Source organism: Lepidochelys kempii, chromosome 1, assembly GCF_965140285.1.
Source record: "Lepidochelys kempii isolate rLepKem1 chromosome 1, rLepKem1.hap1, whole genome shotgun sequence".
Classification (NCBI taxonomy): domain Eukaryota; kingdom Metazoa; phylum Chordata; order Testudines; family Cheloniidae; genus Lepidochelys; species Lepidochelys kempii.
Window position 1 is genome coordinate 326,291,104 of NC_136380.1, and position 17,238 is coordinate 326,308,341.

Genomic DNA, 17,238 nt, shown 5'->3' on the forward strand with positions numbered 1-17,238 from the left:
CAGTGATTTGTCCAAGACCACACAGGCAGTCGTTAGCAGAGTCAGATCAAGAATTTGGGAGTTCAACCTACCAGGCACCTGCTCTAACCATTATAGCCCACATTCCTTTCCACTGTAAAATAACCTTGTTGACACCAAAACTTGCTCAGGGTGGCTGCCGGATCAGGCTCTGCAGGGAAGATAGGCAGGTGAATGCCTATCTTCCCTCAGTTCATGGATCGTGCTGGGAGTTAGGCAGGAGACAGGTGTCCAGACCCCTAGAGGGAGGCAGCAGCTCACATGTCCAGAGGCAGAAAGGTAGCTAGGGAACTTTTACAGAAAATGTTTAGGTACCTAAAGGTGGCACCTGAGTAGGGGGTGTCACGGAGTCCCTGGGTGATGCTCTGGAACTGCTCCCCATGAAGCCAGTCAGGACTCTGGGGAAGTCTCCTTTCTGTGAGCAGCCTGTCTTCAGGACACACAGCTCACACGGCTTCCACCTTCCTGGGTCTGACCTCAGAGCATTCAGCATACTCTGCCCCTCCGTGTGCTTCCCACAGCAAGTCCGCTCAGGCGGGGCTCCTGGGGAAGCCAGAGGGTCCTACACCCCAGCTTCACAGTCAGACGTGACTCCCAGCCAGCCAGTAAAACAGAGGTTTATTATACGACAGGAACATGGTCTAAAACAGAGCTTGTAGGTGCAGAGAATCGGACCCCTCAGCTGGGTCCATTTTAGGGGCAGTGAGCCAGACAACCATGTCTGCCCTTCACTCCATGTCTCCAGCCAGCCCCAAACTGAAACTCCCTCCAGCCCCTCCTCCTAGAATCATAGAATATCAGGGTTGGAAGGGACCCCAGAAGGTCATCTAGTCCAACCCCCTGCTCAAAGCAGGACCAATTCCCAGTTAAATCATCCCAGCCAGGGCTTTGTCAAGCCTGACCTTAAAAACCTCTAAGGAAGGAGATTCTACCACCTCCCTAGGTAACGCATTCCAGTGTTTCACCACCCTCTTAGTGAAAAAGTTTTTCCTAATATCCAATCTAAACCTCCCCCACTGCAACTTGAGACCATTACTCCTCGTTCTGTCATCTGCTACCATTGAGAACAGTCTAGAGCCATCCTCTTTGGAACCCCCTTTCAGGTAGTTGAAAGCAGCTATCAAATCCCCCCTCATTCTTCTCTTCTGCAGGCTAAACAATCCCAGCTCCCTCAGCCTCTCCTCATAACTCATGTGTTCCAGTCCCCTAATCATTTTTGTTGCCCTTCGCTGGACTCTCTCCAATTTATCCACATCCTTCTTGAAGTGTGGGGCCCAAAACTGGACACAGTACTCCAGATGAGGCCTCACCAATGTCGAATAGAGGGGAACGATCACGTCCCTCGATCTGCTCGCTATGCCCCTACTTATACATCCCAAAATGCCATTGGCCTTCTTGGCAACAAGGACACACTGCTGACTCATATCCAGCTTCTCGTCCACTGTCACCCCTAGGTCCTTTTCCGCAGAACTGCTGCCTAGCCATTCGGTCCCTAGTCTGTAGCTGTGCATTGGGTTCTTCCGTCCTAAGTGCAGGACCCTGCACTTATCCTTATTGAACCTCATCAGATTCCTTTTGGCCCAATCCTCCAATTGGTCTAGGTCCTTCTGTATCCTATCCCTCCCCTCCAGCGTATCTACCACTCCTCCCAGTTTAGTATCATCTGCAAATTTGCTGAGAGTGCAATCCACACCATCCTCCAGATCATTTATGAAGATATTGAATAAAACCGGCCCCAGGACCGACCCTTGGGGCACTCCACTTGATACCGGCTGCCAACTAGACATGGAGCCATTGATCACTACCCGTTGAGCCCGACAATCTAGCCAGCTTTCTACCCACCTTATAGTGCATTCATCCAGCCCATACTTCCTTAACTTGCTGACAAGAAGTTGGCTTTGTCCTCTTGGCTTTGTTCCTTTCCCAGGCCAGGAGGTCACCTGATTCCTTTGTTCTCCAACCCTTTAGCTCTCACCTTGCAGGGGGGAAGGGCCCAGATCATCAGTTGCCCGGAAACAGGGTGTCAGCCATTCTCTGTGGCCAGACTCCTGCACACACCTGCCTTCTAGGGCTCTGCAGTGATCATACACCCTTACCCCACCACCTAGATACTTAAGAACTGCATAGGGGAAACTGAGGCACCCCCACACTATTCAGAGGAAACATTAAGAACAGTCCCACTTCGTCACAGGGGGCTTATGCATTGCAGTGGACCCTAAAATTGGGACTTAGGGCCTGGATCCATAAAGATATTTAGGCTCCTAACTTCCAGTTTAAATCGATGGCAGTAAGGAGTCTAAGTACCTTTGTGGATCCGAACCATAGACCTTATTTTGACATTCTGCACAGGGGTGAGTTTCAGCCAGACAGAGTGTATGTCTTCATGCTTGACTTAGCATCAAACACAAGCTTTGAAAATTAACTGTAATAACATGTACAGGGATAATGGAAAGAAACTGATAAAAACGTCCAACAAGAGACTAAGAAGTCATAACAAAATGAAAATAGTGTTTTAGCAACAGTTATTAGAATAGTTATTAATGTTTGCCAGAAGCTGGGAATGGGTGACAGAGAATGGATCATTTGATGATTACCCTGTTCTGTTCATTCCCTCTGAAACACCTGGCATTGGCCACTGTTGGAAGACAGGATACTGGGCTGGAAGGACCATTGGTCAGACCCAGTATGGCTGTTCTTATGTATTATCATTAGTTTATTATTATGTGTATGGTCGTGGCACCTCAGAGCCCCAGTCATGGAGCAGGACCCCACTGTGATAGGCTCTGAACAAAAAGATAGACCCTGCCCCAAATAGCTTACAATCTAAGTTTAAAAAAGATGGATATAGAAAGAGGGAGAAGTACATGGAAACAATGAGACATTGTATCAGTTAATGGCTATGCTATAGAGTCTCCCAAAAGGTTGAACCAATAATGCTGAGGCTGAAAAGTCTGAGAACTATGTGTATTTTTAGGGTGCAAAGTGATCGTTTCACTTACGTGGTAAAGTAAGGTGTTTCGTCATTGGTGTTAATGATGTTGACTATCACTGCCCTGGTGGTGCTCAGCCCTAGGCGGTCTGTCACTGTTATGTTTAACAAATAACTGTTAAATAAAAACAAAATCAAACCAGAATCACACCGTGGATTACATGCAGTAGGTCTCTGTTAACAATGAACAACGAGAATGATCAGAGGATCAAAATGAATACTTACAGATGTGGATCTCTCTCAAAATCAAATTCTTTTGTGGAAGAAATGGTTCCAGTTTGAGAAACCATGAATGGCTGTGACACAGGGGTACATGAATACTGGAATAAAAGGATTATGAATTAGTATCTGTATCTTTTTAAAACATCCAGCCATTCATTCACTGGCATACAGAATGGATCAAGGAAATATATGCCCCACATTTACAGTATTCCCAGAACTCTGTGTATGGAAATGTACAGGCATCGTGGTCACCAGCAGGATCAAACCCAGGACATTCATCACCAGAAACACAAGCCACTGTCACTTGAGCTATAGAAGTAGATCTTCTGGTAAATAGCAAGCAGGGCATGACAGTGGTCCCCATTAGAAAGAGACATGGTCACATACCAAGCTAGTCATTGTGTCACATTTTTATCAGAATAATTCTCACCCCCACTCACATTGCGTCGACCTAACTACGTTGACCCTGACTCTATGTTGCTTGGGGAGGTGGTGTTATTAAATCAGTGTAATGGGGCACTTATGTCATCAGGAGCCAAATTCAAGTGGAGAGACACCCACAGCTAGGTTAACGTAAGGTGCCTTGAGTCAACCTAACTGTGTAGTGTAGCCCAGGCCTAACTTAACAAGTGATATTCTAGAACATACAGCATCAAATAATGATAAGCCAGGTGATCAGTAAAGTGTTCTTAAAAATCCTACAGCCTTATGAAAGACCTGCTCAACTGGTGCTACTCCTCTTGTGTTACTTCTTTGACAAACAGAAATGAAATAGAACCGAGTGTAACCAGAACTCATCTCCTATTGTGATATGTTTAACTGAAGTTGCTGAAAAAGCGGCTGAGTAATCTAATCAATTAAGCTAACAAATTCTTATCAATGGACCACTCTAGTTTTCCTGCTGGGAGTATTATTGTACCAGCAGTCCATCATTTCTGCATGTGCGTCTCCTTATTATGACTGGGATTTATCACAGATTCAAAGACTTTTGCTTATGAAGAATTCACTGCAGTTATTTTTCTCTTTCATTGGCAATAATCGTTAATCTAGAGCTAAATCCTGAGGCCTTTACATCTTTTCTTATTCAGTCAAACCCACATTGACTTCAGTGGGAGTTTGACTGAGAAAAGACTGAGTAAGGAGGTCAAGAATGCAGCTCCTAAAATGTAATTGGTCTTTTGAGTATTGCTACAGGCTGAAGTAACACCTGAAGTGTCTGTTTGTGATAATGTTGTATCTTTCACCAGTTTCTCAGGTAAAAGTCTGCAAAAAGTGACTTTTCTGAAATTCCTGCTGATTTCCAGAACCTTTTCATTTTTTTAAGCTGTTGGCCACAAATCACACTGTATTGCTTTCCAGATGGCTAAATGCTGAGGTTTCATTGCATGAAGAGTTATTTCCCCAATGTTTCATTTAAAAGAAACTTCAATGTAACATAAAAGATTAAAAGCCCCATTTAACCCTTACTCTGAAAAGGGGTTTTGGAGACAGTTTGTAAGAAAGACCCCGTTACCTGCTATATCTATGGTGGGTCATAGCAAAACCCTGTCTCCAAACTCTAACTTCAGGGTGTTCAAATTTTAAAACCTACTCCATACCCCAGTGGTGAGAGATTGGTCCCTTCTTATCAAAAATAACATTCTGCTATTCTAGCTTATTATTTAAAATGTTTCATTTCAACTGACAATATTCCGTTTTCTATATGCCTGATGAGTGAGTTCAGAGGAGAAAGTTCCTGGGAATTAGTTATACTTCAGATGCAGTGGATTGCATTGTCTCTCTCTCTTTTTTCCTTAATTAAACTTACTGTGAGTTGTGACTGTTCAGGATCAGATGCATCAATCTGGTAAATAACTCCAGGAGGTGTTCTATTTCCCTCCAAGATATAGATCATTACAGCTGGATGAATAGAAATATAGTCAATGTTAATTTTATCTTTAAAAAAGACACAGGTATCAGAACACGTCATTACCTGATGCATGTACTCACTCTGCAACTCTGTCTAATTCCAAAATAAACAAAATACCCAAACACACACCAAAACAACACACAGCTGGGTCAAAAGAACATGCCCCCATGCTGTAAATAGACAACCATCAATATTTGTGATTATGAAGCTTACATCACTGACAGACAGAGCATATCTTGAACTGGTCATTGGTAAATGACCTGGGCTAGCTTGAATTTTTATGTCATTGGGGGATTGTGACCAGTACCACCCACCTGCCTCAATGAATGGGAAACCTGATGGGGCCAGCAGCAATTGGGTTAGGCCCAGTTGAATGTGGAAAGAGAACATGTGCTGAGAGGATGCAGGGGTGCCCTTCCCCTTCAAAGTCTCTAGTCACTGGTTGGCAAGCTTGGGGAGGAAGGGATCTGACTGGTCCCTCACTCTCCTCTTTCATTAATTTAAACCCTAGCTTCGGCCTCGTGAAGCCTCTTGCTTTTTGCTCCATTCTAGCAGCCTCACCCTTCGTCCCCTGTACTAGCAGCCGTGAAGCTGTGTTTTGTGGCTGCTATGGCTCTGATTGTTTGCCCGCTGTAGGGTCAGGAATGAATTTTTTTCTTCCTGTAGGGGCCAAACTGGCAGAGGGCTGGGGAGTTTTTTGCCTTGCTCACAGCATCCTGGAGGCACGGTTAAGTTAAATAAGAACAGAGTTTAATAATTAATACTCAATAAGGATGTTATTTCATCGCAACTTGCCGCTAGTTTTGAGTGTGGTTAAAAGGATAAAAGGGATGGTTCGCAGAAGTAAAAGACCTGGGATTTTACTGGTGGGCCTTGTGTTCATGGGATAGGAGGAGACCCTGAGGCCTTTGTGGGCTGAGGTTCCCCCCTTTTCGTACCCTTGGTCCCCCTTGTGGGCAGGAGTAGGACTCAGAAAAACGAACTGAGTCCTAGGGGTAAGATGAAGAGAGCCTACATGAGTGGTGGGTTATTGGGTAGGGAATCCTTTAGCCCCCACACTGGAACCACTTAAAATGCCTGGTAGGTGAGAGTATGGCTAACAGGATAGATAGCAGCCCTCCCAAGTGTTAAATGTAATAAAGTTGTGGCCTGATGCTTTAAAATCCATCCTTGTGTTTGTCCTTTTTCTTCACTGTGTCTACGTCAATTCAGTTCATATCATGAACTGCTAGGACTAGGATCTCATGTGCTACATCATTGGAAACATGGGAACCCCAGCTTTCCTAAGACGTATAGGAATTATTGCTAGTATGGGCAGTTAATGAGTAAGCGGACCTTTAACTCATTATTTACTGTAGATTTTTTCATGTCTGCTGTGTCCTGTGCTTATAGAATATTAATCTGTCCCTGACCCTGACTGGCTGCTTGTGCCCAAAGGAGCAGCAGTAATCCCCAAACAGCAGAATGAGGATTCCTAGATGACAGTGATATGAATATGAAGTTTAATGAGAAACAGACACATTTTAATAACCAGTGAATGTGCCATCAGTGTTAACGGCAGCTGGTATTGATAACTAACCCCACCCAGTTAGACAACTCCTATGTCTGTGTTCACTGATTTACTGCAGCTCTAGCTGAGTGTTAAACTGATGCAATTATTTTTAACAAGCTCCCAAATATAGCATGTTTCATGCTGCGCCCATCCCCTGAAGCATCATCATGTCAAATCTCATTATTATTTTTTACAGTAGCACCCACAACATGCTAGGCACTGTCCATGCTCTGAAGACCCAGGCCCTTCTCCAAGGAGTTTATTTTGTCTCTTGTACAAAGTATAGTAAAGAAGCAAGAACTCCAGGGATGCTTACATGTTATTTGTTAAACTGGCTGTTTTCCAGCTAGAAATGGGCCTGAACCAAAACCTGTACTGGCTCTTAATCCTTAACTTTGGCAGGGATCAGTATTTAAACTTAGATCCAAACTTCATCACTGGCCTCTGCCAGTGAGCCAAAACCCTGAAATAACATTGCCATTCTCCCACCTATTGAGGAGTTCATAAGCTGGCTCCATATTTTGTGGCTCTGGCCCATCTGTATTTTTGGGTAGGAAAAAAAAATCTTTGAATGTTTAATAATTCATTGCTGTTCCATATACACACACACACACATGTTAGAACACTGAAGTTTCAAACTGAAACTCTTAAAAGTCAGGAAGTGACAAAATTATGATTTCTCTTGTAACCTTAATTCTGCCCCTTTATATATGTATATGTTATACAGCCTTCAGTTACATGATGTCATGGTATAAGTTCTGCAGGTCCCCTCATTACTGAGTGAGCTAGATAGGTGCTCAGTGAGCCAGGCAGCTGTTTGATATTTACTTTTATCCTCTTTGAGATGTGGGGCCATGTACTGAACATACACTGCTCTCCTTCCAAACCCCACCCTGAATGAAGAAGGGATTTTTTGAACTCCAGCCTCCTTCTCAACACCCTGAGCAATTGCTGCAGTGAATGAAGCAGAGGTGCTCCAAGTTCCCACACATTGCACCCTCCCCCGCCCACACACACACACACAGAGCTGGGCCAATATCACCGATCACATGGAGATAGTATTTTTGGAACCCTGTCTCTTTCCTTATGCACTATCACAGATCATAATCCCCATGACCTTACATTTAAAACTGATTTCCCACATAAATTTCTCTCACACACATGCAGATTCACTGTACTGCTGTGCACGCCGGCTGAACACTAGCTTTATTGTCTTTCAGAAACTCTTGCACATGCACAAAGTACATTTATTTAAACCTTTGTTGCTTCTCCAAATCCAATTCAGTTTTCAACAAGGCACAAAACAGTATGTCCATAACAAAGTGGCTATGCCTGGTTCCATAGAAGGAACTCGAATGTCGAGACACTCAGCATCACAATGCCTAACTTTTAGGTGACTAAAAAACACAGGAGCAACACTGCAATCTGAAAGGCCTGGGTTAGCCACTAGACTTCTATATGAGGAGATAGATAGGTGCCTCAGAATGTGATCCACAAAAGCCAACAGGCTAGGTGGGGATCTGCCTAAAATAGCCAATGGGAGATGCTGATGGGGGGTGGGGAGCATGTCCTAAGCCCCACACCCTCAGGTCAGATTTCCATGCCTAAATCCGGGCTGCTAGGAGGGGCCTATCTTTGTTTGTGATTTACAAACTGGGAGAAGGTGGGTGTTTGGCCACTTAAGTCACATGCAGGGAACAATCAGAGGCTGCCTAAATCCACACACAACAGCCAGGCTTGGGCAGGAGAAGGAGCTCCCTTAATATTTAACCCAAGGGTTAGGGTACTCGCCCGGGATGTGGGAGAGCCCTAGTTCAAGTGCCCAATGAGGAGAAGGGATTCAAACAGGGATCTGCCACTTCTCAGGGGAGTGCCCTAACCACCAGGCTATAGGCTCTTTTTCTGGCCCAATTAATATTTAATTGTTCAATTATTTAAAGTGGAACAACTTCAACAGGAGAGATTGAGGGAGACTGCATAGCCTAGGGCACTCACCTGAGAAGTGGCAGATCCCTGTTCAAATCCCTTCTGCTCAGAGGCACCAATTTTTCATTTTTCTGGGTGGATGCTCCACGCCCACTCTGCCCAGAGGCCATGCCACTTCCCCCAAAACCCCACCCTCGCTCTTCCTGTTCCTGGCCCCACTCCGTCCTCTCCCCCCAGCATCTTCTGCTCGCTGCCAAACAGCTGATCGGCGGGTGGGTGCTGAATACCCACTATTTTTGTTCCGTGGGTGCTCCAGCCCCAGAGCACCTGTGCAGTCGGTGCCTATGCTTCTCCTCATCAGGCAGAGAGAGGACTTAAACTGAGCATTGCCCCCATCCCAGCTCAGAACCCTAGCCACTATGCTAAAGGTTATAAGGGAGGGCCTCTTTTCCTGCCTCACACCCCAGCTGTTTCATGTGGAATTAGGCAACCTCTAATCAGGCCCCACAAATGATTTAGGTGGCCAAACAGTTTGTCTTTCCCCTGGTTTGTCAATCACTGTGTGGCTTAGGTGGGAGATTGGCACCCGGATGCGCAGAAGGAGGTTCAGATGCAGAAACTTAGATGGCAAGAGACTTTAGGTGCCTAGATGGTTAGGCGCAGCCAAGGGGAGTTTTGTGGATTGCTGTGATGCCTAAAAATAGTACTTGGATGTTTATGTACTTGTATGGATCCCACTCTACCTCCCTATCAAATGGGAAGTCTCTAATAGCTGCCACTAAGACACTTCAACGAATCAAAAAAGCTCATAAATATTTATTGTTATCACTAGCACTGCTTTCTTTTCACTCTTTTGGTATTTGAAAATGCCTAACCCATTTTTAGTGCAAGTCTCAAGGAGGGAAGTCACTCCCTGCATGAGATCAATCACTAAATTTCAGCTGAAAACATAAAACAGGTAACAACCACAGTGACCCTCTAGAATGGAAATATTTGGCCAATCTTAACTATAAGCATTGCTAGGCATTCTGTCTATAACATTTAGTGATTAAGGTTTAGTTTCCCAATGTTGTAATTTCAAGCATTAGTCTCTTTTGTTACTTTCAAGCAGTTCTCTTACTTTGGTTTGCCAAATTGCCACGAAACACAGGAGGTTCATTAACATCTGTTATTTGGACAGTAAGTATTTGAAGGTCACTTGCCCCAGCTGTATCACTGACATAAATCTGCAAATCAAAGCTGTTTGGCATAGTTTCATAATCTAGAACAGGATCTCCAGTGGTAACAACCTGAAATGTAACAAATTATTAGTAGCACACTATGCAATCAAATCTGTAATTATTGTATATAGGAATAAATACATATAAAAAGGTGCCATGTTGGACTGGTTAAAGACTGAGGGCTACAGGAAGATGCACCAACTGAGGGGGTACTGCAGTAGGTCCCTGTTGGACTATTAAAGACTGAGTCCAGGGAGGACTGAAGGACATTTTGGACTGTATCCCCCGGAAGGGCTTTGCTTGTTTTGCACATGGAGAGAGTGTGACTTGGCCGGAGGGCTGAGTCACCGAAGTCCCACTTAACAAACGCAGTGGCTGATGGGTCGCTGTGAGCAGAGAAAAAAATCGCAGGCATGCACACCCTCAACCAGGGTGCGCTCGTGGGAGGTGGGTGCCACTCTGTCACACAGTCTAAATGAGAATCTAGATATTTCTAAGCAGATTGGGTCCTGCTTAATAGAAATATACCTCCAATTCACAACAATTAAACATTTTCACTGATTTCATGAACAGTGTGGTAAGCTATATATTCAGCTTTGATGCTGCTGTTTTTAGATGCCTCTCCAATGAAGAGGAAAGAGATGCTCAATTGTCCTTACAGTGCACGATGGAGAAATACAGCATGTTATCTGGAGGTGAGCTGGACCACTCTTTGCGCCTCTGAGCAGGAACAATTCTACCTCCAACTACCGATTGCTGCTGCTGTGGGCCTGGAGAGGGGGAGCCTTAGCTATACACTGCTCAAAGCAGGAGACTTGGTGCATGGGCTAGCATGTTCCTGCATAATGTGTGGGGAACCTGCTCTGCTGCTTTTGTTCTGTGGGTGGAGGGTAGGTAAGAATCTCCCTATGCTCTCCTCCCGCTCTCGCACCACAGCAGCAGAGGGCTGTGAAAATAGAGATTCTAATTGTCAGCCCCCATAATTCATGCATGAAAATAGCCTTCCCCATATCTCAGCAAAGACTTAATAGTAGAGTGTAGTTCTGGGGTATCTCATTACTAGGCGTTCATTACTTTTACAAAATATGGTACTACACATTCATTAGAATATTATGCAACAGCATAAATAATTAACACTAACTACGCTTGTCCAGTAAATGAGCTAATTACATTTGTGCCGCATCATCCTAGCTTTTTAAATCATGTTTGTTCACTTGCCTACTAGTTTGCAGAACTTAGTAATTCACAATGGAGTCATTGGGACAGATTTCAGGGCACATCTACACTATAGCAGCACAGGTATGGTTCTGCAGTGTAGATGCATCATACATTTTCAGAAGGGGGGTTTCCCTTTGGGGTGACCAGATAGCAAGTGTGAAAAATCTTGGAGAAGCGGTAGCTAGGGTGATGGAAGAATTCTTCTGTTGATCTAGCTGCATCTACCATGGGGGTTAGATCGACCTAACTACATCACAGAGGGTGTGAAAATTTTCACAGCCCTGGGAGATAAAGCTAAGTCGATCTATTTTTTTAGGGGTAAGGAAGGCCTCAATCTGGTGTTGCTGCACCTTTCTGCTTTAAGCTAACTTCTTGTCCCTCGGATCCTGCAGCTGATCTGTACTGCCTCCCAGTAAGTTAGGGAACCTGGAGAACTGCTCTAGCTTGTTCCAGCTATGCTGCTGTGCAGAGCCCCCAAGGGCCCTGCCAGTAACTGAGGATATCTGGGGCCCAAGCTATACCTCCCTTCCCCAAAGATGCCATCTGAATCAGCAGCCAGGAGGGTGGCAAACCATCCCTTTGGCAGCTCTATGAAGTCCAAGGATTCCTCAGTACTGAGGGAGCCTTCAAGGGGCTGATTAAACTGGATTCAGCTTAAGTAAGGTTGACAATCTTCCCCATTAAGGTGAGTTAGTAAAATTCTGTTATAGTGCAACAAGTTGGATTCAATGAGGGCCTGATTCTGAGTTTACATTACCTGATCCACACAGGGGTAGGTAAGATCAGAATCAGGCCCCAGGTGCTTTTATTCACCTTACAGAGTAGCAGCCGTGTTAGTCTGTATTCGCAAAAAGAAAAGGAGGACTTGTGGCACCTTAGAGACTAACCAATTTATTTGAGCATGAGATGAAGTGAGCTGTAGCTCACTTCATCGGATGCATACCGTGCGTTTCCATGGTATGCATCCGATGAAGTGAGCTGTAGCTCACGAAAGCTCATGCTCAAATAAATTGGTTAGTCTCTAAGGTGCCACAAGTCCTCCTTTTCTTTATTCACCTTAGTATTTTTCAAAACAATTACTTCTGTGATATGTGGAACAAATATGGTGTTTGAAAACCAATAAAAAGCCTAGAAGCACTATCAGCTATTTGGGTGCTATAAGAGTTGAATTTCCTGTAATAGATACCTTGATCTGCTTTTGCAACTCTTACAATTAAATGATACATGAATAAATACGGTACCAATATCAGCTCTCAGTAATCCAAAGAGTAAGCATCAGTCTACAGACTAAACACATTGCCCAAGTTGAATTGAAAACTTACCTGGTAAGTATGTGTAGCTCCAGGATCAATCCGAAAAGCTTTCGTAAGTGGATTTGAGTTTATTATTAAAGGATATCCTGAAGCCACTTCAGAAGGTGATGGTGATAAAGTAACACTAAACGTATGAACCAAAACATAAGCTGAAGAATTTTCTGTCACATTGCCTGTAGCAGGCAAGCCATTAAGTGACAGTGTTTTTCCCCCTGCATATTTGAAAAGGAAAGTAAAATTACACTTCTGTGAAGGGTTCCAGAGTAGCAGCTGTGCTGCAAAAAGAACAGGAGGACTTGTGGCACCTTAGAGACTAACCAATTTATTGGAGCATGAGCTTTCATGGGCTACAGCTCACTTCATGCCCTCTCTGTGAATGTCAGCTGGGACAGAGCACACACCTTCTGCCACGTGCTGTGAACAGAAATGACCTGAAACTCTTCTCATGCTGATATGAATTGTGATGTTACACTGCTGTCGAACCCATGCAAGTGACAGGAGGCTCAAACTATTTATTTTCTGCTTAAATGCTGGGGCTCTGCCACTGCAAGTTACTGATGTTAATGCAGTATTGTTACTCCATTGCTTGTATTCGCATGATAGCTAGAAATATCAGTCACCTGATACCCCCTGCTGCTGCCTCTCTGCACTGAATCACATTAAAAATCAAAAGGAAAAGGAGGACTTGTGGCACCTTAGAGACTAACCAATTTATTTGAGCATGAGCTTTCGTGAGCTACAGCTCACTTCACCTTTGCTGGGACAAAGCAGGGAGGAGCAAGCCTTGCTCAGCCCAGTGAAGCATGCAGCCTGTTTGTTCACTGAAGGTATCCTCATGTAGCATTGGCCTATTAAAGGACATAGGTTATGGGTTTCAGAGTAACAGCCGTGTTAGTCTGTATTCGCAAAAAGAAAAGGAATACTTGTGGCACCTTAGAGACTAACCAATTTATTTGAGCATGAGCTTTCGTGAGCTACAGCTCACTTCATCGGATGCATTCAGTGGAAAATACAGTGAGGAGAGTTATATACACACAGAACATGAAAAAATGGGTGTTACCATACACACTGTAAGGAGAGTGATCACTTAAGATGAGCTATTACCAGCAGGAGAGCGGGGGTGGGGGGGGAGAAAAAACCTTCTGTAGTGATAATCAAGGTGGGCCATTTCCAGCAGTTAACAAGAACGTCTGAGGAACAGTGGAGGGTGCAGGGCCGGGGGAGGGAGGGAAATAAACATGGGGAAATAGTTTTACTTTGTGCAATGACCCATCCATTCCCAGTCTTTATTCAAGCCTAAGTTAATTGTATCCAGTTTGCAAATTAATTCTAATTCAGCAGTCTCTCATTGGAGTCTGGTTTTGAACTTATTATTTTGAAGAATTGCAACTTTTAGGTCTGTAATCAAGTGACCAGAGAGATTGAAGTGTTCTCCAACTGGTTTATGAATGTTATAATTCTTGACTTCTGATTTGTGTCCATTTATTCTTTTACGTAGAGACTGTCCAGTTTGACCAATGTACATGGCAGAGGGGCATTGCTGGCAGAGGGGCATTGCTAGCACAGGATGGCATATATCACATTGGTAGATGTGCAGGTGAACAAGCCTCTGATAGTGTGGCTGATGTTATTAGGCCCTGTGATGGTGTCCCCTGAATAGATATGTGGACACAGTTGGCAACGGGCTTTGTTGCAAGGATAGGTTCCTGGGTTAGTGTTTCTGTTGTGTGATGTGTGGTTGCTGGTGAGTATTTGCTTCAGGTTCAGGGGCTGTCTGTAAGCAAGGACTGGCCTGTCTCCCAAGATCCATGAGAGTGATGGGTCGTCCTTTAGGATAGGTTGTAGATCCTTGATGATGCGTTGGAGAGGTTTTAGTTGGGGGCTAAAGGTGATGGCTAGTGGCGTATTGTTATTTTCTTTGTTGGGCCTGTCCTGTAGTAGGTGACTTCTAGGTACTCTTCTGGCTCTGTCAATTTGTTCCTTCACTTCAGCAGGTGGGTATTGTAGTTGTAAGAATGCTTGATAGAGATCTTGTAGGTGTTTGTCTCTGTCTGAGGGGTTGGAGCAAATGCGGTTGTATCGTAGAGCTTGGCTGTAGACAATGGATCGTGTGGTATGGTCTGGATGAAAGCTGGAGGCATGTAGGTAGGAATAGAGGTCAGTAGGTTTCTGGTATAGGCTGGTGTTTATATGACCATCGCTTATTAGCACCGTAGTGTCCAGGAAGTGGATCTCTTGTGTGGACTGGTCCAGGCTGAGGTTGATGGTGGGATGGAAATTGTTGAAATCATGGTAGAATTCCTCAAGGGCTTCTTTTCCGTGGGTCCAGATGATGAAGATGTCATCAATGTAGCACAAGTAGAATAGGGGCACTAGGGGACGAGAGCTGAGGAAGCATTGTTCTAAGTCAGCCATAAAAACGCTGGCATACTGTGGGGCCATGCAGGTACCCATAGCAGTGCCACTGATTTGAAGGTATACATTGTCCCCAAATGTGAAATAGTCACAAAGTTCACCCACCAGGTTTGCCGTGACATTATCGGGGATACTGTATTCAAAAACCAGTCGGAGAACACTTCAATCTCTTTGGTCACTCAATTACAGACCTAGAAGTGGCAATTCTTCAACAAAAAAACTTCAAAAACAGACTCCAACGAGAGACTGCTGAATTGGAATTAATTTGCAAACTGGATACAATTAACTTAGGCTTGAATAAAGACTGGGAATGGATGGGTCATTACACAAAGTAAAACTATTTCCCCATGTTTATTCCCCCCCCCCCGCACCCCCCACTGTTCCTCTGACGTTCTTGTCAACTGCTGGAAATGGCCCACCTTGATTATCACTACAAAAGGTTCCCCCCTCCCCCGCTCTCCTGCTGGTGATAGCTCACCTTAAGTGATCACTCTCTTGTTACTGTGTGTATGGTAACACCCATTCTTTCATGTTCTCTATGTATATAAATCTCCCCACTGTATTTTCCACTGAATGCATCTGATGAAGTGAGCTGTAGCTCATGAAAGCTTATGCTCAAATAAATATGTTAGTCTCTAAGGTGCCACAAGTACTCCTTTTCTTTTTATTAAAAATTATGAATTTCTTTTAAAAAAAAATCTTGAGACCTCTTGCTTTGCCTTCTGATTTCTGAGCCTTTATGGTACACTCAAATTTTACTCTCTTGAAAGCTGAGATCCTCATGCAATCTACAGATTAAAGCAGTTGGGACTTACAGGGGAAAACACCAAATATCATGAGACTCATGAGAGTTGGCAACACTGTTTTTAAAGCAACTTAGTGACTAGAAAAAAAGGAGGAGAGCCAGCAATGTGTGACCAGCCAGCTCTCTGCAAGCACCAGCCAGTGCTTAGTGGTCCATGGACAACAGTTTAAGAAACCTCTGCTGTAAGCAATCCATTCTTCTTTGCTGCTTGTTAGAAGGTCTATTCTTTGTGTATCTGTAATGCTCTCATGCTGAACCCAAATACTGATATTGCCAAGTTAACATGCCATGGTCTGGGTTTTGTGGGGGGTGGGTGAGAGGGTTTGGTTGGTTGGTTGATTGGTTGGTTTTTAATTCACCAACTGTTCACTAACATGAACCTAGAAAAAAAGTCTAAATTCTACTGGCCTGATTCTTATCGCTTTGTACCTGGTACAGTCATTTATATCTGTGCAAAGTGGGTATAAAACACTACCAGTCTGATTTTTAGTGTAAATGACTACATCAGTGTTTAAAAAGCGACCAGATCAGAAGAGGGTATAAAATGTTACCATTTACACAAGCTTTAAGGTGGTGGAGAACTGGGCTCTATACATGTCTTTATGGCAAGGTCTTCTTAAAACTTGCTACAAACATAGGTCAAGTTCATGTCATTTTAAAAACTACAATTTTTCTTTAATTCAATTAACCCACAAATGAAATATGAACAAAACCTGGAGCTGCCTAAAGTGAACTGACTTTGCTTTTTTGAAAATTCACCTGCTTTCCCACCCCAATACGCTCATCTTGAACCATGGATGTTATTCTGTAGCACAGCATCCGGCATAATATTATTGTAATGGTATATAAATGATCACAATGGGCCGAAATCTCCTGACAGTTATACTGATGCAGCCCCATGGCTCACTGCAGTCCGGTAACAAAACAGCTGTTCCTTGAACTCTTTTGTCAAAAGTTCTGATCTCAAAAGTACACTTTAGGTCCCTTAAGAGAAACTATAACAGACAAGAATGATTTAAATTTAGCAATGGAATAAAATAGTGTTCTTACCAGATATTCTTCCCAACAAAACCAAAAGAAGAAAAATGTTCTGCCTCTTCCCTAGAATCCTGCCATCCATAGTCCTAGGATGTGAACTGAAAGAAGATCTGGGTCTTATTTGCCTCAGTCTGCTTCAGCTCCACCTAAATTTTTCTTCCTTGTCATGCTGTCCAGTAAGAAATCAAACAAAGGTTCTGCCGTATCTAAGGGAGTTTCTAAACACCATCAGCCTGTTTGCTCTTCAGTGGATGGCTCCTTGCTGACATACCATAAAATATCCCTTAAACTGCAATCCTTTTAGAATGACAAAGAAGGAGGGGAATAGATAATACAATGCCAGCTTGATAATTCTGAGGAATGAGGTGTTCTCTCTCCATAGACCAGGGACAATATTGGGTGCAGCATTGCATGTTTCCCCATGCTGCTAGTGTGTTTCACACCTGTTCTGGGGTGTCAGAGTCATTTAGGACTTGTCTACACTAGAAGGGTTTTGCCACTATAGTTATATTGGTATATCCATTCTCACAAAATCCTCTAGTGTGCACTCAATGTATCGTTATTGCTTATGAGAGCACAGGGCTTTTCCCTTGCCTCTGTTCTGCAATGACAT

The 17,238-nt window shown here is 43.8% G+C and overlaps 1 protein-coding gene across 1 annotated transcript in view; it reads right to left on the bottom strand.

Moving 5' to 3' along the window:
- The window catches only part of CDHR3 (cadherin related family member 3), a 62,212-nt gene extending 45,505 nt beyond the window's left edge, over positions 1-16,707 (bottom strand). The window contains exons 1-6 of the mRNA XM_073331857.2: positions 16,638-16,707; positions 12,377-12,579; positions 9,737-9,905; positions 5,037-5,128; positions 3,233-3,327; positions 3,018-3,122 (exon numbers count right to left, since the gene is read on the bottom strand). Coding sequence (XP_073187958.1) covers positions 3,018-3,122; positions 3,233-3,327; positions 5,037-5,128; positions 9,737-9,905; positions 12,377-12,579; positions 16,638-16,707 — 734 coding nt within the window. The remainder of the gene's footprint in view (positions 1-3,017; positions 3,123-3,232; positions 3,328-5,036; positions 5,129-9,736; positions 9,906-12,376; positions 12,580-16,637) is intronic.
- Positions 16,708-17,238: the final 531 nt, after the last annotated feature.